General features: G+C 44.8%; 2 protein-coding genes across 14 annotated transcripts in view; both read left to right on the forward strand.

The window, feature by feature from the left end:
* Window positions 1-355: 355 nt before the first annotated feature.
* AMZ2 (archaelysin family metallopeptidase 2) lies at window positions 356-16,977 on the forward strand. 5 transcript variants are annotated; one of them, XM_080994905.1, is made up of 8 exons: window positions 358-712; window positions 3,524-3,659; window positions 5,231-5,513; window positions 7,850-8,023; window positions 10,897-11,025; window positions 13,389-13,552; window positions 14,813-14,989; window positions 16,158-16,316. In XM_080994905.1, exons 3-8 carry the CDS (start codon window positions 5,231-5,233, stop codon window positions 16,302-16,304), a joined length of 1,074 nt encoding a protein of 357 aa, XP_080851031.1. In that variant the 5' UTR covers window positions 358-712; window positions 3,524-3,659; the 3' UTR covers window positions 16,305-16,316. The 5 variants fall into 5 exon arrangements, with proteins under 5 accessions (XP_080851033.1, XP_080851031.1, XP_080851030.1 ...); XM_080994904.1 differs by lacking the exon at window positions 3,524-3,659 and adding an exon at window positions 16,880-16,977 and having other exon boundaries at window positions 359-712; window positions 16,158-16,293; XM_080994903.1 differs by lacking the exon at window positions 3,524-3,659 and having other exon boundaries at window positions 359-712.
* Window positions 16,978-19,437: 2,460 nt separating this feature from the next.
* ARSG (arylsulfatase G) overlaps window positions 19,438-23,267 on the forward strand; it is a 114,841-nt gene continuing 111,011 nt past the window's right edge. For 6 of the 9 annotated variants that reach the window (XR_013982679.1, XM_080994671.1, XM_080994674.1 and 3 more), the window contains exon 1: window positions 19,447-19,978. The gene's annotated coding sequence lies outside the window, so the exon portion shown is untranslated. Of the gene's footprint in view, window positions 19,979-23,267 lie in introns of all 9 variants that reach the window. The other 3 variants (XM_080994668.1, XM_080994667.1, XM_080994666.1) reach the window with 3 other exon arrangements.

The raw sequence follows: 23,267 nt of genomic DNA on the forward strand, positions 1-23,267 counted from the left end.
ATGGCGGCAGCCCCCTTAAAACAGCGTTGAGAGAAATGCACTCGGCACATGCTTAGACATGCAGGTAGACACTCACTACCTGCGTGCGACTGCATTGTGCCATGGGGTGCCAACTTGAATAATATATTCTGGGGGGGAGGCCCAGTTAAGCCTGCATAATCGATCACATGATGGGGCGCACCCACAACATTTAAATAATAATAATAATAATATATTATTTATACCCCGCCCATCCGGCTGAGTTTCCCCAGCCACTTTGGGCCGCAATGCCCATCAAACTTTTTTAGGGGAGGGGGCAGACCCCCTCAAATATTTTATTTTTTTGTAGCGGGGGGGGAGGGCGAAGGGACCTCGACCCCCTAGGAGTTAGCTCCTATGCCTGTGCCTTAGCGTAGGCGTAAATATATATATATTCCAAAGCGGGGATGGCAGCATCTCTCCCGTCGACCAGGCCCTGCATATTCTGAGGCAGGAAGGCAGACCAGCCGGCCTGCTGCTTCCCTCACGGCCGGCCGGGCTACGAATCCGGGAGCAGAGCCCTCGCGTCTGGAGAAGACCCGAGCCAGCCCTCCTCCCCGCCCGGCCTCCGCCCTCTCAGTCCGCCTGGCAACGGCTGGAACCGAGCCGGGCTTCGCGGCCGACGCGGAAGGGCGGAGCAGGCCGAGCCGGGCCGTGTGGGCCGCGGCTATGAGAGAGGGGCGTGCCTGAGGAGGTAGGCCTCGCCTGGGCGTGGCGGCCCGCGGAAGCGGCGCGTTGCTTTTGGGGGTTCGGGTGTGAGGGGAGAGGTGCTTGGGTGTGGGTGTCAAAGCAGAGGGCCCCGAGGACGACGCTTGAGGGAGGGAGGGGGCCTTTTAGCATGGGCATAGCCAGGATTTCTGTTAAGGAGGGGACAGGCTTTTGTTACGGGGGGCGGGGGGGCAGAACCTCATGTGTTGATTTTGATTGATTTGGGGGGCAGCTGCCCCCCTTGGCTACACCCATGAGTTCCGGTAAGGATGGAAGTGTCACAGTCAGGGCAGGGGGGTGTGTGTATTGTACTGGGTCAGGGGTGCAAACTGCTCAGGCCCTCCCAAGAGTCCCCATTTCCCAGGGACGGACAGACAGACAGACAGACAGACACACACACACACACACACACACAGAGAGAGAGAGAGAGAGAGAGAGATTCTCTCTATATTTTTTGGGGGGGGGGGAAATCTCAAAGCAGTTTATAACCTATATTAAAACATCAAATAAAACAACCCAAACATTACAAAACCAAGTCAAATATAAAGCACACGCACTTAGCCGGAAACTGAAATATTAAATGCAGTCTCTTGAAAAGTTAGAGAATCACAGAATTGTTGAGTTGGAAGGGACCCCGAGGGTCATCTAGTCCAACCCCCTGCAATGCAGGAAACTTTTTTTCTTTTTTTAAATAAATTTTTGTTAGATTTTTCCACAATGATAACACAAACCACAAAGCAAAATGATACACAAAAACGGGGGGGGGGAGGGGGAAGGAACAATAAACAGATAAACAATAACAACAAACTTAATTCTTCACAAATCTAACCTTTTAAACATCTTGGTTGACTTGGTTAACATTCTAAATCCCATTTATTTAATTATAACTTAGTTTAATCCTAGGCCTATTTGTTTCTTTCAAGTAATTTCTAATTTTTTATATTACAATATTTATTCAAATAGTCCTTAAATTTCCTCTAGTCCTCTTGTGCAATGCAGGAATCTCAACAAAAAGCAGCATTGTTGAGGGCCCCATCTCTGCGGTCGGTCGGTCCACTGCTAACACATCTGCCCCCGCCTCCTGGCCCTGTTCCTCCTCACTGTCACATCCTGCTCACCTGTCCCCTTTGAGCATACAAGAGAGAAGACAGAGCAGCTTCCTTCACTTGCCTTGTGCCTTCCCTCTGGGGCAGCCTTTCTCAACCTGTGGGTCCCCAGATGTTGTTGGACTACAACTCCCCTCATCCCTGAGCTCTGGCCTTGCTAGCTAGGGGTGATGGGAGTTGTAGTCCAACAACATCTGGGGACCCACAGGTTGAGAAAGGCTGCTCTGAGGGAACAAGACTGAGGTCAGCAGAGGGGTGAAGGAAGGAGGAGGTAAATCCATTAAATCCATTCTGAAAAGGGGCCCATTTGGTGCATCTTGCCCAAGGAGCCCCTGAAGCTGGTCCTGCCATGTGTTTGTAAGTGTATGGCAATGGCAGCTGATTTGCTCAGAATAAAATAGCAAGGGGTTTGGGTAACTGCACACTGTCCAATGCTTATAGGCACAAAAATATATTTTATAGCCTAGATGATGAAGAGGTTTGCTAAGCAGCTTCATTGTTCTGTCAGAACCTTCTTCACAGAACTGTGGCTGATCTATATAATTGTCTTCTTTTTGCTAACAGTAACAATAAATAAATATTTGGCTAAGCCTTTGGGGAAGGGTGATTGGGAATGACAGCCTATTATTTCTTTCTACTGTATTGAGCATGATGAGTAGTTGCTGTTTTTAAGGTTATGTTCATATGATGACTTCTATGGCTTTTAATTGCCAAGGTGTCCTGAGCTCTGATAGCAGGAAGGGCAAGGGAAACATGTATTAAATAAGCAAACAAACAATAAATTCAAGAAAATTGTTTTGGGAAACAAGCTCTGACAAAATTGTTGAAGCTAGTGTGCCTTAAGAAGTGCTCCCATGACAGCCAGTCTGGGACCCTTAGCTTCATGCATGCAAGGTAGCTTTTGGCATATGTGTATAAAAGAGCAGCTTTTCTTCCCCACCCAAGTCAAGTAGCAATTTGTTTTTGAAACTGAGGGAACTTTTGAAAGAAGTTTGGGATATGTTAGGATGTCAATAGTTTTTTCCCTTCTTTTTTTCCTTTAAACTTCCACTGGGCAGGCCCAAGCTCTTGAACAGACCTAAAGTAATCTTTTGGTGTTTCCTGGAGTTTTTAATGGCACCTACAACAGACACATTCATGTAAAATACAAATCAGAATAGAATTTATTTGTTGTTGTGGCCATCCTGGTCATTTGCGATCATCATGGTCAAACCATTACTACAAATAAATACAGTGGTACCTTGGTTTACGAACTTAATCCGTTCTGGAAGTCTGTTGTGAAACCAAAGCATTCTTAAACCAAGACGTGCTTTCCCATAGCAGCGGGGGACTCAATTTACAAATGGAACACACTCAACAGGAAGCGAAACATGTTCTGCTTCCAAGGCAAAGTTCACAACCTACTTCCGGGTTTGCAGCATTCTTAATCCAAGTTGTTCATAAACTAAGCTGTTCTTAAACCAAGGTACCACTGTATACATGGGATGCGGATGGCGCTGTGGTCTAAACCACAGAGCCTAGGGCTTGCTGATCAGAAGGTCGGCGGTTTGAATCATGGTGACGGGGTGAGCTCCCGTTGCTCGGTCCCTGCTCCTGCCAACCTAGCAGTTTGAAAGCAGGTCAGAGTGCAAGTAGATAAATAGGTACTGCTCTGGCGAGAAGGTAAATGGTGTTTCCGTGCGCTGCTCTAGTTCGCCAGAAGCAGCTTAGTCATGCTGGCCACATGACCCGGAAGCTGTCTGCGAACAAACGCCGGCTCCCTTGGCCTATAGAGCGAGATGAGCACCGCAAGCCCAGAATCATCCACGACTGGACCAGCAGTCAGGGGTACCTCTACATTTTTTACCACTGTATACATCCTATCCATGCTATACGGTATGTGCCTAGATACAGTGGTGCCTCGCAAGACGAATGCCTCGCAAGACGAAAAACGCGCAAGACGAAAGAGTTTTCCATTTTTTGAGTCGTTCCGCAAGACGAATTTCCCTATGGGCTTGCTTCGCAAGACGAAACGTCTTGCGAGTTCTTGCGAGTTTGTTTTCTTTTTCTTAAAGCCGCTAATAGCCGCTAAGCTGTTAATAGCCGCTAAGCCGCTAATAGCCGCAAGACGAAAAAACCGCAAGACGAAGAGACTCGCGGAACGAATTAATTTCGTCTTGCGAGGCACCACTGTACACCATTAAAAGTCAGTATTAGCCCATTGATACATATACATATATATCTTAAAATGCAAACCAAAGCACGAGTTTCTATATTTCATTGATGATCAGATCTTTGCAGTCCACCATATTATCCTTGATAAACATTCTTCTTAGTTTTTGGGCAGCAACTGCAAATCTTGCCATGTTGTTTATCACAAACTTATCAAGTCAGACAACAAATACGTGATCTTCACTCAGTAGTCTGCTTCAGTCATCTTACATAACAATTCAAGAATATACTTAGCTCTCAGTTCAGAATACAAAGGACAATATAGTACATAATGGTATAGATCTTCAACTGCCACATATACAAAGTCGCTTTTCTACTGGGATTTTCCTATAGCGTCCCTCTAAATATTCTGAGGGCATAGTCTGAAAACGCAGACCCAGAAATGCCTACCTAAATGAGCAAATTGGTAAATCATACAGATAGTTTTCAAAGCCATGTGTGTCTTGCTGTTCTCATTAGGGAAGATTCAGGGTCTGGGACTTCTTCTCTAACTCCACCTCTCCCCTCCTCCTGCCCCAAACACACGCATGTCAGAAGAGGAAGATAAGAACATACCACAACATCCTGTACTGATGGCACTGCTGATCATTAATATGTGATTTTAAAAGGCCATTCATGATAGAATGGGTTTCCTGTGCTGTTTAATGTTTCTCAGATGTTCAGAATGGGCTGTAGTTGAAGACAGAGTGACGAGTCTAATAAACCACTGCTTCAATTTCATTAGGACAGACGTCATGAATTGTAACTGGATTTAAGAACCACCTAGATCTTGTTACAATGTGGGTTTCAGACTGATGTAAATGTGGCTGGATTTTTTTTTTTTTTTGGTGAAAGTTGGGATGTAGTGACCCAGTGAACATTGTATGGAACTAGGCTGACGACTGAGTTTGTAGCAAGCCTTTCACATGCTCGTCTTGTCCAAAAGCAGAAGCTGATTGTGAAATGATGGTTGGGTATGGAAATAGGACAGGAATGAGGAAGCTGAATGTTGCACATGTAGGACTTGATGGTTGCTGAGTAAGCAGCAAGCTGCAAAATATGGCTGGTGGGTGGCTAGTTACTAATCGTGAAAGGAATAATAGGAGCTTGTGAGGGGTGATGGAAGAAAGGGAACAGTTTAAAATAAAAAAAATGTGTGCATGTGAAATGCAGATGTTGTAACACTTTTCGTCTTTCTCTTTCATTAGATGAAGGTTATTAAACATTCTGAGGCGGTGCTGAAGGCAGCCCTGGTTTCTAAGGACACACAGCTTGCAAAACTTTATGAGAAGTTTAACCCTAAGGAGAAGGGTTTGCTAAATGAAGCATTTCGGCCAGGCAGTGTTCTTTTCAAGCCCATCACGCTGCATTCTGAGTCGGATTGGATCTCCTCACACCCAGAACCCACCCAGGATTTTGCACAGTTTTATCATGACCCTTGCAGAAAGACACCAACTCCCCAGAAAAATCGGATTTATGTTCAGCCCATTGGTAATGCTGCCTACAGAACCTTATGGCCAATAAAGCATGCTAACCAAGCTAGGCAGGTTCTTTAATGAGTCATTAAATAGGAACTAATTAAGCTGGTGTTTTTCAAGCTTTCCACCTTCAGGGAAGCCTTTTCACTTTGAACAGTTTGTGCCTGTCTACCACAGAGTCCCTGGATATTGCAGCAGATATCACTCATATTTTTGGGTGCACTTGGTTGACACAGGACACCTGTGAAGCATCACCATGTGCCTTATTGTATATCCAGTCCTTTGAAGTCTAGAAAGTGTTTCATGACACATAGGAATTGGTAGATCAGAATGAGGTACATGAGAAGCATAGAAACCTGCTTTATATAGAGTCCTGGGTAACGTCTTGCTCAGAAGTGGGCAGAAAGTAGATCAGAATCTGCTGGTAGATCTCTGGGTGGTTTGCAAGTTATGCCTAGCCAGGGAGTCTGACTTTCAGTTGTCTAGCAGTAGCAACAACAAAGCGGTTTATTATACCTAAATTAGACTGCTGAAATAAAGAAAGCTAAAGAGGAGTGGGTATTTGTGATGCAGGTGGCGCTATGGTCTAAACCACTGAGCCTGGGGCTTGCCAGTCGGAAGGTTGGCGGTTCAAATCCCCATGATGGGGTGAACTCCCGTTGCTCGGTCCCAGCTCCTGCCAACCTAGCAGTTTGAAAGCACATCCAAGTGAAAGTAGATAAATAGTTACTGCTCCAGCGGGAAGGTAAATGGCGTTTCCGTGCGCTGCTCTGATTTCGCCAGAAGTGGCTTAATCATGCTGGCCACATGACCCAGAAAAACTTTCTGTGGAGAAATGTCAGCTCCCTTGGCCAGTAAAGCGAGATGAGCACCGCAACCGCAGAGTCGTTTGCAACTGGACTTAACTGTCAGGGGTCCTTTACCTTTACCTTTTTAAACAGGAGAGGCCATTTGTGTGAAAGGACTGTGAGCAAAATTGAGTTCTAGAATTGAAAACAAATTCCTAAGCTCAGAGTTTGCTTATAGTCACCCTCATTTATTCAAACTAATATATGTATTTTGCACATGGCTTTGGTTCTTGATGTTCTAGTAAAAAACAAGGTGGGCCACAAGCCTAAAGTCTTCCCATCTCTAGTTTGCACTGAGTGGTAGCAGTTCTCCAAGATCCAGCACTCTGCTGCTGAGCAAAAGAACTTTAAAAAGGGTGTCCTAGTTATATAAGTGTAGTTCAAACTTTTGTTTACTTTGTTTAAAAGTCCCACTGATATCAACAGACTTAAGTTTACAGGTATATCCCATTGCAATAAATTGAATTTAAGCATGTCTGCTGTGTTCTTGCATCATATATACAGCCATAATTTTAACCTTTGCTACTTTTTGAGTCCTTCCTTTGTAGAGTTTTTGCTTTTTGTATGCCGTTAATGGAAAATCTAAATTTGACCCTCAGATAATGTTTCCTGGCTTTGATAGCCACTTGTGACTGTGCTGGATAGTTTTGCCAACACACCCCTTTTCACTTTTATCTCAGCCCCCCACCCCGGCTTACTATTTGGAATGGCAGCCAAGACAATGTGGCTCTCCCTACCAAAATATGCAGGAGATAAATATCGTGCCCAGTGGGATATAAACAGACAGATAAACCGTGTACATGTTTACTCAGAAGTAAGTTTAATTAAATTCAGCGGGGCTTGCTGCCCAATAAGTAAGTCTACATTTCTCTGCATTGTGAACCTTCTGCCCTATGACTTATTAAATGAGAGATAGCCAACGTGGTGCCATCCAAATGTTAGACTACAACTTCCATTATCTCTGGCCTTTTGCCATGCTTACTTGGGCTTATGGGAGTTGTAGTCCAACAAAATCTAGAGGGCACCATGTTGGCCACTCCTGCATTAGTTTGGCAAACCATTATCTCTCTGCCTTTGTTCCTCATTTTTAAAACAAGACTAATGGTGCACATCTCAGAGTCTTATTCTAAAGCCAGACAAGATAAATACTACAAATCATGAGATGTATTCAACTAAATTAATGTAGTAACTGAAGCCAGCACAATGATTCTCGCTAGCACAACATCACTCCCCCCCCCCCATGCCCTCCCCAAATCTGCTCAAAAGCTTTGCGAGAACTTCCAAGACAGCACATCGGGGAGGGAGGAGAGGGAAGATTGTTATTTTGCAAGCCGAAATGTTTGCAGTGATGGGATGATTTCTATTGAATGCAAACCCATATCTCATATTTTAAAATAGTACCATGTATACAATAGCTCTTCATGTAGTTTGAGGTGGGAGGGGGGCAGAACTATACAGCTGAAGCTATAACATGCTGCTTTTCTTCACTGTTTTTTTGTAGGTTCTTTTGGAGATTCCAGAGTTAGCACAGATGTCTACATGAAATGGCTGAAGGATTACTGTGAAGCCTTTTACTATGGCTTGGTTGTAAGAATCTTAGGACCAGTGCCAGTTTCACACACAGGTTGCCCTTTTCGGATCAATGAAAACACATACAATCTGCAGATTCATGCAGGTATGAGCAGTCCTTTTTTTCTTTAAAAAACTGTTTAGGGGTACTCTCATTTTCCTACTCATATTGAAATACTGCCCCTCAATGAGGCCAAACTTAGATTCACAAAATGTTTAGGGGTATGTGTACCCCTGCGTCCCCGCCCCCCAGGTAAAAAGGAATGGGTATGAGGAACAGATGGAACACTTTTGGATTGGGACTTTCTCATGGCGTTAAATCAATTTTGCCAGTTCTGTGGGCTAGCTTATAAATCTCAGCTGTGTTAAAATAGCATTATGGCACTCTTTTTAGCAAGTAAGAACACTGAGAATTCTTACTCCTGAATGACTGGCTGTAATCAGAAAGCAAATGAGAAGGTACTCCAAAAGTCTTCAAACTCTCGTGGATTTTATGTCAGCTTCATGCATTGAGCTTTTTGGATTCTTCTGTGTGAGCCTGTCCTTCTTCTGTGCAGTTCTTAACCATGAAGGCAAGAAGGGTGACCGGCGGTTCACACCAGTTGCAAAGAGCAACACTTAGAAATATAAAACCTAGGAAGCTTCTTCAGATTTGAGAGTATTTCTCTGTCCAGCCCATTATAGCCTATTCAGACTGGCAGCTGCTCTTCAAGGTCTTGCTATGTGATCCTTTTAACTGAGGTTGCCTGGGATTGAACCAGGGAGCTTCTGCATATGCTTTTCCGTTGAGTTATGGCTCCTCCCAGTACTAGTGCTCCTGTTCAGTTTTTGTATGGTTTTGTCACCTGTGGGACAAACAACAGCTTTGGGAGGTTGTGTTTGTGATTTACAGTCCTATTCAGTACATGCATACTCAAGAATAAGCCATACTGAGTTAACTGGCTGTACAGGTTTGCTGCCTTAAAGCAGGAAAACAACACTGGAGGTTGAGAGGGTTAAATACCCTCTCCCCAAGAGCCACTCCATCTTGCTGTAGCTGCTTTCAACTTGAAAAATAAAGCGTGGAAGATAAGATGACAGGTCCCTCAGCACCTCATCCAGCTTGGTCCACAGAATGCTTGTTTCAGTTAACCATAGCTAAGGCAAACCACAGTTTGTCTCAGTTCTGACATAGTAGTAAAATCTACTTCGTTACAAGCAGAAGCAAAAACTTCCCAATGTTCTCCATGCCACATAAGGAGATGAAGTGAAGAAGGGTGCACAGTTCTGTGACTCTCCCTGGCTTATTCACATAACAACAAACCATTACTTATTGTATTTGGATGGATCTTATTCACATTAACTATAACTGTCTTAAAATCTGTTGTGTAGACTCTTGATAGTAGGCAAGAGTTATGACGGCTAGATTCCTTTTCAACTGAAAATTATTTATATCTGGAGGGAAATTCTGGCTGTGTCCTTCCCCCGGCGCTATAGATATAAGCCTGTGTGGAAGCAAAATGGGAGAGTACAAAACTGCAGTTTCATTTGCTTAGTGGTAAACCGAGTGGTAGATTCGTTGGTTTTGCTGCTTTTCTCTGTGGAGAATGCTTAACTTGGTGGTAGGTAAAGGACATAGGTATCTGGTATTCCTTTTGTATAGCATGGCTTAGCATTAAGACCCTCTAAAGCTGCTGGAAAATAGTGGGTTTGGGAACATCCCTCCCCTCCACCAAAAGCAGTCTCTGGGCAATGTGTGTACAGGGCAATGTGTAGGCACAGGCTACAAGCAAGTGTGGAAAACAAGTGTGTAGGCATAAACTCTCAGCTGGCTGGTGCTCGAAGTGGGCGGCTGAAAGGAAACCATGACACTCACTTCTTGCTTCCCTCCAGCCCAGCCCAAGCCCAAGGAGGAGGCAGGCTCATCCTGTTGCCCTTCAGTCCTGAACGTTTCATGGAGCCTGGGCTGGAACCCAAGACAAATTTGCACGATGACTTCAGCACTTCCAAAGGGATGAGCAGAATTTGCCTCCCCTGGGTCAGAAGCATTCTAAATGCGATAGGCTCAGTGGTTAGAGCGTGGTGTTGATAACACCAGGGTTGCAGGCTCCATCCCCAAATGGGACAGCTGCCTATTCCTGCATTGCAGGGGGTTGGACTAGATGATCCTCTGGGTCCCTTCCAACTCTACAGCCCTATGATTGTAAGCCATCACAGGGACACGGGAGCTTTCAGATCCTGGGCCCTCTTCCATCAAGCCAAAAAAAAACTTCCAAAAGCGAGGAGACATACTAGAGGGCACAATAAAGGAAATCTCTTTGCCCTGCTCTCTCCCATAGTTTCCCCCCTGTATGTTGTTGTTGTTGTTGTTGTTTAGTCATTTAGTCGTGTCCGACTCTTCATGACTCCATGGACCAGAGCATGCCAGGCACTCCTGTCTTCCACTGCCTCCCGCAGTTTGGTCAAACTCATGCTGGTAGCTTCGAGAACACTGTCCAACCATCTTGTCCTCTTTCATCCCCTTCTCCTTGTGCCCTCCATCTTTTCCAACATCAGGGTCTTTTCCAGGGAGTCTTCTCTTCTCATGAGCTGGCCAAAGTATTGGCGCCTCAGCTTCAGGAACTGTCCTTCCAGTGAGCACTCAGGGCTGATTTCCTTAAGAATGGAGAGGTTTGATCTTCTTTCAGTCCATGGGCCTCTCAAGAGTCTCCTCCAGCACCATAATTCAAAAGCATCAATTCTTTGGCGATCAGCCTTCTTTATGGTCCAGCTCTCACTTCCATACATCACTACTGGGAAAACCATAGCTTTAACTATATGGACCTTTGTTGGCAAGGTGATGTCGTCCCTACTTATTATCATTCCAAATGTCACATTAATTTTAATAGAAATTGATAGCTCCAAAAACCGTCTGGGTTATGCTATCACTGTGTTAGGGCATTTACAATCTCCTGTCCTTTTGCTTCTGCTGAGAGAGACCTACATCTGTTGTTCATACAGGTCACCTCTTGAGTTACCTAAAGAAAAAAAAGCCAAAGGATGCTTTTTGTATTGTGGGAGTAACCATGATAGATCTTTACCCAAAGGACTCCTGGAATTTCGTCTTTGGCCAAGCCTCCTTGACAGAAGGTATATACATTGTTTATTGTTACATTAAGTCATCAAGACTATATATGACTTTAATTTGATAATGAGCTTCTTCTATCTTTGCACAAAACATCAGTACAGTGGTACCTCAGGTTACAAACACCTCGGGTTACAGACTCCGCTAACCCAGAAGTAGTACCTTGGGTTAAAAACTTTACCTCAGGATGAGAACAGAAATTGTGCCGCGGCAGCAGGAGGCCCCATTAGCTAAAGTGGTACCTCAGATTAAGAACGGTTTCAGGTTAAGAACAGACCTCTGGAACGAATTAAGTTCGTAACCAGAGGTACCACTGTAAGACTGAATACAAGCCAACTATTTTTTGAGCAGTGGGGCTGCTCCAGAAGTGCACTTTTTCTTTTGGTATATGTATTTATATATTAAAATACAACACACGTTGAGGAGAAAGCATTTCTTATTTATCAGTGCACATGATGAGGAAGAAAGAAAGCTTTGAAAATTGAGGCTGCTTCTGAGGGAGCTGTGCTGCACATCTTGTTCCACTGCCTACCCTGTGTAGTCAGTGTTAAACTTTGCCACAGATGGAATTCAGATTGGCATCTTTCCTTCTGGCAAGCTGAAGTCCAACTCTGAAGCTGCAGGCATCCCACTTGAGGACAGGGTGTGATGCATGACTGCATGGCCACGATAGCAGAGCTCAGCTTGTGAGAATGAAGGATGTCCTCCACACAGCACAGAGCCTTCTGGCTTAGATTAATGGCATTATTTACTCACACAGGATCCTAGAATCCTTTGTGCAGATCCAGCATGGTTCTGACTATGTAGATGAGGGGTCAGGAACCTGTGGGTCACCATCCATCATCCCTGACCATTGGCTGTGTTGGCTGGGGCTGTTGGGGGTTGAGTTTCTCCACTCCTGGTGAACATCGTTCCCTACCTTCCCAGCCTTTGAATGGCGGAGCCAGCCTCTTCACATATAAGGCATTGGCAGTAACTATAAGTAGGCTGAACAGAAACTTTTAAGGCCCCATGCTAGTATGAACCTGCAGTGAATATGGCTGTGCAGATTGTTGTGAAATTTCTGCTGAGATAGAACATGGTTTATTCCTGCACTAGAGCAACTGGGCTTTTCCTTCCTACCCCATCAGGACAGTGGATTTCAAACTGGAGATGATAGATGTTTCTGCAGAATTTCCAGCTTGGTGTTGTGAAAATGGATATTCTTTTGAAAAGGTTCTGCTGGGTTCTTTCGATTCAATAAAGGTCCAATAAACAGTGCAGAGGGAGGGAGGATTTGCAAGAGGGTTGCAGTACATCTCTTGACCACAGAGGGGTGGCAATAGCACATACAAAAGAGTTTTACAATGAAGTCTCCTGTGCTGTCTAGGACAGTAGGGCATTCTGGACCATGGGGATAAAACTGTGTGAGATTGGGTCTCTTCTCATTTTTGCAAATATCAACTCGGGGACGACGACACTCAGATATAGATATAGATGTCAGGGATATCCATTTCCTCCTGTATCATTTTCATGATAAAACCTACCACCCCCTTCCTGAAACACTGACCTTTGCAACACACCACCTTGAGGTGTGCTAACGAACAACAGCACTTACCAAGTTCAGAGGAGGGCCATACAGATCTATGCAAAATAGAAATTTCCTTTGAGTGCGATGAAGTGGCTCGAGTTTTGAGCAAGTCATTTCCCTAAGGTAAGAGGAGAGTGGCCAGATTCAGAAGAGGGCTGGACTCCTGCACCTTTATTAGTCACACACAAGAGACAATTTCAGTAGGAAATTCAGTAATGCAAGTACACTTGCTAAAACTCCCGTCTCTGCACAAACTATTAAAAGTGCAGGAACCCTGTCCTCTCTTCACCTGACTCCCTTAACTCTTACAGGACAGTAGTGAGGAAGGATAGGATTCAAATGTAAAAATAAAATAAAAATGCTATCCATCAACTTGCTTGAAGCAAGTTGCAGCTAAAGGTGGGTGCTGCAGTTGGGGCTGCAGTTTTGTGGTTACTCCCAGCCCCACCCATGCTTTCTCAGCCTGACCTTAGTCGTACATATTCCGTTCCCACAGCAAACTTGGAATTCTTTTTAGAGATGACTGCTGTGAAGCCACAGCTGGCCCCAGGAGTTTTATGGAGACATTGGGACCTTATGAAGCTCACATGTCTGAGCAAGAACATTTTTGTAGCTTATGGGTAAGTTCCCATGTCACTTCTAGGTGGAAGAGGGGAGGAAGCCTCATTTCTGATATTCTAGAAGTATTGTACTTGCTTTTCCAGTAGTATATTCAGCATTTTGGTGCTATTATCCTGTCACCACATCCGTCTGCCCTTTGTGGGAGCCTTAATTTGATTTCCTCTTTGCATTGTTAAGGAATGGGGATCTTCAGCTTTGCCAGGTATGACAGCGATTTTTACAGTGCAAACTACAAAGGCACACTGAAGGCTACAAAGAAGCTTCCTCCATCTGACTATTCTGTGTTTGATGGCTACTATACCCCTGAGATCACAAGCAAGCTGCTTCTGAGGTCCTGCAAAGTGGGTGTGCTTTAGATTCCTAGCACTACATTTCCACATCTAAATGAAATTGTGTTTTAGTCACATTTCCTTTAATTCTTTAATTAATTTCCTTTAATACTTTAATTCCGTTAAAGTAAGTGGACTTAACACTGTTTATTTATTTTACTTCTTTAAGGCCATTTCTATACTTTTATATCTATCTATCTATCTATCTATCTATATATATATCTATCTATCTATCTAAAAGGCATACAACCACAAAAAAACATAATACTTTGTTGCTGGCAGTAAACCAAAATGATGATATACAGTAATCCCAGTTTTGTCACGTCACTGTGGCTTGATGGCCTAGCCCTAGCAAGGGAGTATTTGGATCTAGAATAACAAACTGGATGTTTATCAGACCTCCAGAAAAATACATGATTTATTTATTTAGTCTTATTAGGAGTTCGACATTTTTGTCTTGTGTGTGGCGTTTGGGAGGCTCATGTTGCTTGGATGTGCGGCTTTACTTTGGCTACATGAAACCTCTCAGAATAGGCCGCTCAATTCACCTCCCTCTTAAGGCAATGAGGCTCATCCACCTTGCTTTCCCTCAGGAAAACCTGTTGTTTACCACTGAATTGGGTTGGGCTTTCCCCCCTGCAGATTGGTGTTTGTTCCAATTCAGCAGTAAACTGTGGGTTTTCTTGGGGGAAGCGGTGGGGCAAATGAAGAACTGCTCGGACCCATGCCTAGAAATTGTGGGATAAGCAGAAGCACGGATTAACCTATAGTCAGCTCACAGTTAACCGTTTTGGTTTAACTGGGAAGCAGATGTGTCTGGAGCTTTGCATAAGCAAGCCTTTCCTGTGGAAGCCGCTGTGCGCAGAATACATAAACAGTTAGTTTTTGTTGGGGAAGTGAAAATATCAAGTTTTGTTTTGGGAGGGTTTATTGCGTAATGCTCTGCGTAACAGCAAGTTCAAGTTCCCTGAAAGAGCAAGAATTTTATCACCGTTAAGTGTATACCTTGTCTTGGAAAAGAGCTAACAATACAGTACTTTTGATTGATTGATTGATTGATTGTGCCTCTCCCATCGGACTGGGTCGCCCCAGCCACTCTGGGCAGCTTCCAATATATACAGAAACATCATATATTAAAAAGCTTCCCTATACAGGGCTGCCTTCAGATGTCTAAAGGTTGTATAGTTACTCATATGTAGTGCCGTGGGGAATGTCAGGTCCTTAGAACACACGCTCCAATTGTTCCTTGTTTCATTTGATCCTGTGTTTCAGACCCTGACTCACGAGATTGGGCACATCTTTGGACTGCATCACTGCCAGTGGTTAGAATGCGTCATGCAGGGCTCCAACCATTTGGAGGAATCGGACCGACGCCCATTGGATCTTTGCCCCATTTGTCTGCGCAAGCTACAGTCCGCCCTTGGCTTCAACATTCTGGAAAGATACAAGGTACAAAAAGATTGCCATTCAGGTTGGAGACATCCATCTTTTTTGCCTCTTACTCTAAAACTAAACATGGGCAAGTGTTACCCCAGCAGTGTAGGAACTACTGCAGGCTGCTTTCAACTTACGGGTTTTTTAGGGGGGTGCATTAATGTAGCTTTCGATTTTACGTCTCATTTTGTATTTAACAGATAGAGTATTTTTTGCTTATTTATTGTACACCACACAGAGAACTTTGTTATGGGACAGCATAACAATGTTGAAAATGAAATACCGTATTTTTCGCTCTATAGGACGCACTTTTTTGCCTCCAAAAATTAAGAGGAAATGTGTGTGCATCCTGTGGAGCGAATGCAGGCTCCTTGGCTTCAGCGATAGCAACGCGAAGCCTCCGAAGCGCAGAGGGAGCGCTCCCTCCGCACTCCGGAGGCTTCGCGTTGCTTGTACTGAAGCCTGGAGAGCGAGAGGGGTCGGGCTTCAGCAGAGAGGGAGAGCTGTGCAGTGCCCCTTCTGCGAAGCGGGAGGAGAAATGGAAGCGGCTCTGTTTCTCCTGCCACTTCGCTGAAGGGGCACTGCGCAGAGAGGGGGAGAATTTTTTTTTCTTGTTCTCCCCCTCTAAAACAAGGTGCGTCCTATGGTCCGGTGCATCCTATAGAGCAAAAAATACGGTAACTTAAGAGACGAGTTATCACTTTCTCCTCTGTGACCCCCATCCCACACTGCCTCCTTGTACAAGCAACCCTGTACAGATTGTGAGATTAGATTGTTGAGGATTCTCAGTCCTCAACCCAGATCCACCCTAGATTTTGAGAGGTGAATGTCAATAAGCCACTGAACTGCTTAAGAACTGGTTATATTTTAACACAGTATTTTCTTTCTGAGGAGATAAATCCACAGATCTGCCACACACAGCCTGAAGAAATATTTCTTTGTGTTTCTTCTGCTACGGTTTGTTTCTTTGCTTCTCTTTGTCTTCTTATCTTCAACAAATAAAAGCACAAATAAACTGAAAGGCCCTGGAGAAAGCTGTGGTCAAAAAAAATGCACAAAAGAAGTCATTGTTGGTGCATAATCATGGTTCCATGCCAAACCAATTGGTTTATCTTAACTGTTTATTTTATTTGACACGACCTTTTTATATAAGACTTTTAGTTAGTGTTTGGATTTCTCCTAGGCACTGCAGAAATGGATGGAGGAAGAAGCTACTGGAACAGAAGAAGGGCTTAGCAGTGAAGCAAGGCCAAGTTTGCAGAAACCATTGGAAGCATTTAAAGAAAGCTATGACTGGATTTCCAAATGCCTAGAAGTTCTACAGAAGTAAAATCCTTTAAAATATATATATATATATATTTATTACTTTTCCAACAATTTAAACACACACAAAAAACGAAAAGAAAAAAAAAACAATACAATGCAATACAATAACACTACATAACACATTAAACTAACAAACAAAACAAAAACAATTTAAAAGACATCAAACAGTTTCAGTATCTTGTCTTTCATTCACTTATTTCAGTGACCTCCTCACACCTCCCTTTTTGTTTTCCACTTCTGTTGATTGTTTCAGCAATTCCTTTCCATCTTCCTCTGCTTTCTATCCTTTAATTATCTTAACAGATTCTAACCTTATTTTTCCCTTTAATACTCAGTTGATCTATTTATACTTAATTCCTTATAACATTTCTACTAAAGCCATATAACTTCATTCCAACATTTTTCTAACATTCATTAATTTTACAATATTTCTGTAAATAGTCTTTAAACTTTTTCCAGTCTTCTTCCACCGACTCTTCTCCCTGGTCTTGGATTCTGCCAGTCATTTCCGCCAATTCCATATAGTCCATCAACTTCATCTGCCATTCTTCCCGAGTGGGTAAATCTTGTGTCTTCCAATACAGAAGTAAAATCCTTTGGGGTGTAGGTAACGTTAAAGTGAACACTCTTATTTCAGTGGTGGGCAGCTGCTAAAATATGAGATGATGATGAATGAATGAATGATTTGTTTAGTTCTTTCGTTAGAAACTAAACAACTTGTCCTTAAAAGTTTAGTGAGTTTATTTTGTGAGCAAGGTTTCCCCTTGCTACTTACTTTAATTTTTTGTTCTGAGCTATCATATAAAACATTTCAAAATACTTCAGCTACGTTGGAATCCAAAGAACTAACACCAGAGATTCATACTTGTCCCCCTTTCGATTGGCAGTCTTACCATTATCTACCTGCAGGACAGTTGTGTAACATTTACATACCTTGAAAACCTGGAATTCTAAAACAAGCAATGGCTCTTTGGCACAGAGTGATGTACACAATTTTTTTTAATCAGAGAACATTCATGTAGATGGATCAAGTAAACCTAAGCTTTTCATTGCCTCAATTCTTTGAGTTACCTATTATAAAGCTAAAAGTCAGGAACAGTGAGGTTTCAGCAGCAAAATCCATTGAAATCAGCATTTAGTTTCAAATGAATGTTTATGAGGATTGATGTGTCCATTATCTGAAGGTAGTGGGAATTTTCCTTAAGATGAGTAGACTGAACAGACAACACTGCCTGTCTTGAATCCGTTAAACTAAAACATACAGGTACAATAGTTTTTAGCTATGCAATCAATTTAAATTCTCTAATAGTTGGAGTTGTTCAGAGAGTTAAGGATTATTTTTACTTATATGAAAGATTCATAGTCCACCCTTCATTGTTAATATTATTTGTTTGTTTGTTTGTTTGTTTTACCCCGCCCATCTGGCTGGGTTTCCACAGCTACTCTGGGTGGCTTCCAACAAATATTAAAGATGTTAGGATATTTCCGTTCCACCTTAAAAGGGAGCAGGCTGTGAGTCACAGAGTCTGCGTATTTCCTGTTCACAGGATGTTTATGTTTTCTGTTGCTTTCGTTTTCTCTCTGTGTCGTAGACACTAAAGCAGGCAGTCATGTTTTTCTGTGTTCTGATCAACGCTGAATAAACTTGTAAATAATGCTCTCCTGAGTGCAACTTTTGGCTGTGCATTATCTGCTAATAGAGTGTGCATGAGCTCTGGAATGTGGCAAGATATTTTCTAGAAACTCATGTCGCTGCGTGCCTACGGGAGGTCGATGGATTGTCCGGCAGACGGCTTGGGGCCCTTGATGGACTTTATCTCCCTGGCAGTATCCCAACATTAAAACATCAGTCATTAAGAACTTCCCTAAACAGGGCTGCCTTCAGATGTCTTCTAAACGTCAGAGAGTTGTCTATTTCTTTGACATCTGATCAGAGGGCGTTCCACAGGGCGGGTGCCACTACAGAGAAGGCCCTCTGCCTGGTTCCCTGTTTGATTTGTGCTCTATAATACAAACTCTATAAAAATTCTTTTTTAAAAAGCATTAAACCATTTCTATTAATTTTACAAATAGTATTCCATAATTAGATTGGGTCACAATTCAGGGAAAGCCTTCTTGAACAAAAAGATCCTCAACAGCTGCATAAGTATCAAGACACTGCATCTGTCTGATCTCAGCTGGTAACCAATTCCAAAGGCAACATTAAAAGCCCTATTTCTAGTACAAAGTAGCACACTTCTGGGGCATGTGGTGCTCTCTGCAGTGGCAGCACCCAACAGGGATATACAGTGGTACCTTGGGTTAAGAACTTAATTTGTTCCGGAGGTCTGTTCTTAACCTGAAACTGTTCTTAACCTGGGGTACCACTTTAGCTAATGGGGTCTCCTGCTGCCGCCGTGCTATTTCTGTTCTCATCCTGAAGCAAAGTTCTTAACCCAAGGTACTATTTCTGGGTTAGCAGAGTCCGTAACCTGAAGCGTATGTAACCTGGGGTACCACTGTATGGGCAAGGCAGTCCCTCATCAGATAGGGCTCAGCTATAACAGATCAAAAAAGGGACGTGGGTGACGCTGTGGGTTAAACCACAGAGCGTAGGGCTTGCCGATCAGAAGGTCGGCGGTTCGAATCCCCGTGATGGGGTGAGCTCCCGTTGCTCGGTCCCTGCTCCTGCCAACCTAGCAGTTCGAAAGCACGTCAAAGTGCAAGTAGATAAATAGGTACCGCTCCGGCGGGAAGGTAAATGGCGTTTCCGTGCGCTGCTCTGGTTTGCTAGAAGCGGCTTAGTCATGCTGGCCACATGACCCAGAGCCTGTACGTCGGCTCCCTCGGCCAATAAAGCGAGATGAGCGCCGCAACCCCAGAGTCGGTCACGACTGGACCTAATGGTCAGGGGTCCCTTTACCTTTATAACAGATCAAAGTGTCTCAGGCTGCACTACTTTGATCAATGATCAATAGAGGATGTTGCACTTACGCTATCCTAGGAGGCACTGGTTATTTAGTAACAGTGTACAGCCCAATCGTATGCATGCTTGTACGGATGTAACCTCCTGTCGATGACTTACTCCTGGGTAAACGTGCACAGGATCCTGCCACAGTTTGTAAAACAAACATGAGGCGCGCTGGAAGCAGGTGGTGCGTATTAAAGTGCGGGTGGGCGTGGCTGCTTTCTGTGCACTGCGCCGCAAGCGGCTGATCCAGGAAGTGCAGGCTGCACGTGCGCTGAGGCACTCGGATCTCGCCCCGGCTGCAGCCTGGTGCGACAAATAGGTTCGCGGATAGCCGGTCGGAGTGCCCCCGGCTCAGCTTTCGTGCCGGAAGCAAGCTCCTGGAGCATGAGGGCAGCGGCATTGCGCAGGCCACGGCTTTCGGAGATCTCTCCTGCAAAGCGCCCACGGGCGTCCCTGCTGCTCGCTGCATCGCCGGCCTCGCAAAATCTCGCCTGCGCAGGGAGACAACGACCACTTGCAACTTCGCCTTGCCCAAAGGCGTTGCATTACAGTACGCGGAGCAATGCGGATTCGCCGAGCTCGGGAGTTTAGAGGGAAGGTCCCCATTGGTCCAGGATCGGGGAAAGGGGCGGTGCAAAGCCCGCGCTCACACGGGCCGCGAACCGTGCAACGTGGGAGCGAGCGGCGCCTGCAGCAGCAGCGGTGGGGTAACTCAGCGGCGTAGACCTGTGAGTAAATTGCCCCTTTGGGGCAGGCTGTCTTTGCCGGGGGTGCGAGCGGGGACTTGCAGATTTTGCACGGGGGCAAGCCCGGTGATGGCTGGGACCGATCCTGGGTGGCACGAGCAAGTTAGCAGCCGCCAGCCCTTTACGAGGGAGAGGGCGGTTTTGGAAGCGGGGAGGGATGCAGAAGGAAGGGTCCGGTCATCGGATGCAAAAGAGGCCGGGGGCTTCCACACCTTTGCTTGGATCCAGAGGAAGGGAATTTCAGCTAGCGTTGCCGTGTACTGCAGGCTACACCTGCTCCTATTTCCTCTTCTGCACGCAGCTGTTGAAGGAGTCGGGGCCCTGGCCTCTTTAGTTTGGGGCCAGCCTGAGGAAGGGATGCATCGAGATATCTACCCCCCAAACAAAGCTCTTGTAGGTTTTTGTGGCAATCCAGGGGATCATGATGTTCAGTAGGATTGGGGTGGCAATGTGCAGCCAGATTTCCTGCTTACTCTTAAGCAAGCTTCGCCAGCTTCAACTGGGGGGCGTGGAGGTTTCGTGTCCGCAATCGCTTTAAAATCGTCGCTGGGGATGGGAGCCAATGGAAGGCGGAGTGCGGCGCTTCCGGTGCAGGGCGGTGCACTGGAAATTTCCGCCGCTACGCAGCCTGCCTGGGAAGCCATGCTTCTCTCTGCCCGCCCAGCTGGCCCCGATGCCCGGCGCGTGGAGGGCGGGGCGCAGCTCGCGGTACGTAGCGCGCTGGCGCAGTAGAAGGGTTCCCTTACCGCCCCCTACTTTCCCCGCGTGGTTTTAGGGGGTGTTTCCTCTCCCGTCCGCCTCCGACAAGGAAAAACAGAAAACGTCGCGTTGAAGCCCCTCTCCTGTTGTCGTGCTCAGGTTGGAGCAGAGTCAGCCCCAAATACACTCTCTGCCAACTGATGCATTAAGCTGGTTTTCTTTCTTTTCACATACATAGATCTGGATACAGTGGTACCTCGGTTTAAGAACTTAATTCGTTCTGGAGGTCCGTTCTTAACCTGAAACTGTTCTTAACCTGAGGTACCACTTTAGCTAATGGGGCCTGCCGCACGATTTCTGCTCGCATCCTGAAGCAAAGTTCTTAACCTGAGGTACTATTTCTGGGTTAGCGGAGTCTGTAACCTGAAGCGCCTGCAACCTGAAGTGTCTGTAACCTGAAGTACCACTGTAGATAGATATGGTAGGGCCGTGGGTCAGTTACGGAGCAACTGCTTTGCGAGCAGCAAGTCAAAGTTTCAGCCACAATCTAGTGCCTTCCATTCTGCATTGTAGCTGTGGCACACCCTGCAGCGCCCCACAAGGCTACACACCCCATGTGACCAAACCGGTTGCGTTCCCCTAAATCTGCTCCTAGGAACAGGGCCAGCCCACCAACAGTGCAAAATGAAAGGACTACCTCAGATGGCGAGATCCACAAGGGCAGCAGACCCAGCCTCCAAGGAACGCATCACCTGCTTCTGCAGCTGTGGGGCACACCTTGGGAGACAGATCTGTCGCTGCTTCCTCCTCAACAACCCCCCTCCAAATGCCGCTACAATGACCTCTTGGAGAACAGGAGATGCTGCTGGTGTCCTCCCACCTGAAACCTCACTCCCTAATATTCAGGTTCTGGGCTAGGATATATATACATATGAACATACTAAAATGGTAAAGAACTATGGTGTAACTGATCTCTGTTTGAGATCAATATTTGGTAACTTTTTTTCTACATTGCAACCAGGAAGTGAAAAGTGACAGCTGACAGGGCCAGTTTAATTGGTTTGTACAAAGAAAGCATTCATCTGTATATTTAACTCAGCCCAGGGCTGTTTCGTTTGAGGGACCCGTGAAATTTAGGCTTTTCCTGCCTAATTCCTGGCATGAGCTAGTATGCACTGCTTGTTATGGCCCTCCACAATGTATTGTATTGTCATTATAGCTTACAGTATGGACTAACTTGTTGCTGAATTGGATGAAGTGTTCCCCCAAAAAACCTAGCTCTGTTTTTATTCAGCTGCAAATGCTTGCCGGGCTTGTTCCTGAAGAAAAGGTGAATTCAAGAGGAAAATGTTAAAACGAGGTATTGCTTGCCACAAAGGAAAAGCAAATGCAACACTGGATTTTATTGAGACCTGCTAATATGGCCAGATCCTGGGAAGCCCCACGAAACAAACAAAAAAAGCAGGTTTTAAAGTAATCCAGCTTCAATTCTGTCTTGGTGGGCTTGCTTGGCATTGGGGGGAGATTATGTATCTCAGTAGCAGAGCACGTACATTGCATGCAGATCAGTGACATCTCTAGTTTAAAAGGACCAGGTAGCAGATGATACAAAAATACCCTTGCCAGAGCCCCTGGCGGTCTGGGCTCAGAGGTGGTTTTAGGGTAACGTGACTGGTACAGCTTGAGTGCCTCACTGCAAGGGTGCCACAACAATGCAGTAGAACGGTGCAAGTGGGGGTACCAAATTTTAGTGTCGCTGCTGAAATTTGAGAGCCGAAAGTTTGCCACTGCTGGGCTAATGGGGCAAATAGCCTGGTCTGCTACAAGGCAGCATGAAATGTGAAGATGTGTTATTGAACCCTCTCATTACGGAGTCTGGCTTTTGGAGGCCAGCCATAGCTTATGGGCCTACTGGTCTTGATCTGCTAGATGTGGGGTCTCTGGAGGGACCAGTGAAGTCAGTAAAATCCTGCTTAGTTTGGAGTGAATTGGCAGCCAGTCCCCCAAGGAAAACTGAAAGCTTGATGGGACAGATGAACTTAGATGTGATAGTCAACCAAGTTTTACTCAGAGTAGACCTGTTTAAATTAATGGACCAAACTCTGAGTAAAAGTTAAATTCCACCAAGGGTGTGTGTGTAACTTCTTACAGCCTAAAGAATATTGTTTGTATTTGTGATGCTCACAACATGTCTTAATATAAGTACGGTAAATCTTTTCTAGAACAGCACACTAGAGGGAACTCTCTAGCCTCTTTAAAGCAAAGTCTGCTCTCTCTAGCCTTACACCCTATGTGTATTTAATGAGAATTTCTGCAAAGCAAATACGTTTGAAGATATTTTTGTAATTAAAATGAAATGTGTTCTTTTCCCCTTCCTTCCTAAAATTCACACCTGAATACTAAAATCTGCCGCACATTTAAAGTTTTAAAAAGAATGCTTCAAGAGAAATGAATATTTTGTTATGGCTTTAAAGGAACAACATTTTAAGGAATCAAAAAATTGGACAGGATACATTTTTCTTCTTTTTTTTTAGAGATGTGAATAAGCATTGAACGTTCCTTACAGTTATGT

The sequence above is a fragment of the Podarcis pityusensis genome, assembly GCF_964106645.2.
Source record: "Podarcis pityusensis genome assembly, chromosome: 2".
Lineage (NCBI taxonomy): Eukaryota > Metazoa > Chordata > Lepidosauria > Squamata > Lacertidae > Podarcis > Podarcis pityusensis.

Excerpts from the sequence above, each read along its gene's own strand:
- AMZ2 (XM_080994905.1), top strand. The coding sequence starts at position 5,231 with ATGAAGGTTATTAAACATTCTGAGGCGGTGCTGAAGGCAGCCCTGGTT. Across the intron at positions 5,514-7,849 it reads GATTTATGTTCAGCCCATTG|GTTCTTTTGGAGATTCCAGA; the intron begins GTAATGCTGCCT and ends GTTTTTTTGTAG. Across the intron at positions 14,990-16,157 it reads ACATTCTGGAAAGATACAAG|GCACTGCAGAAATGGATGGA; the intron begins GTACAAAAAGAT and ends GATTTCTCCTAG.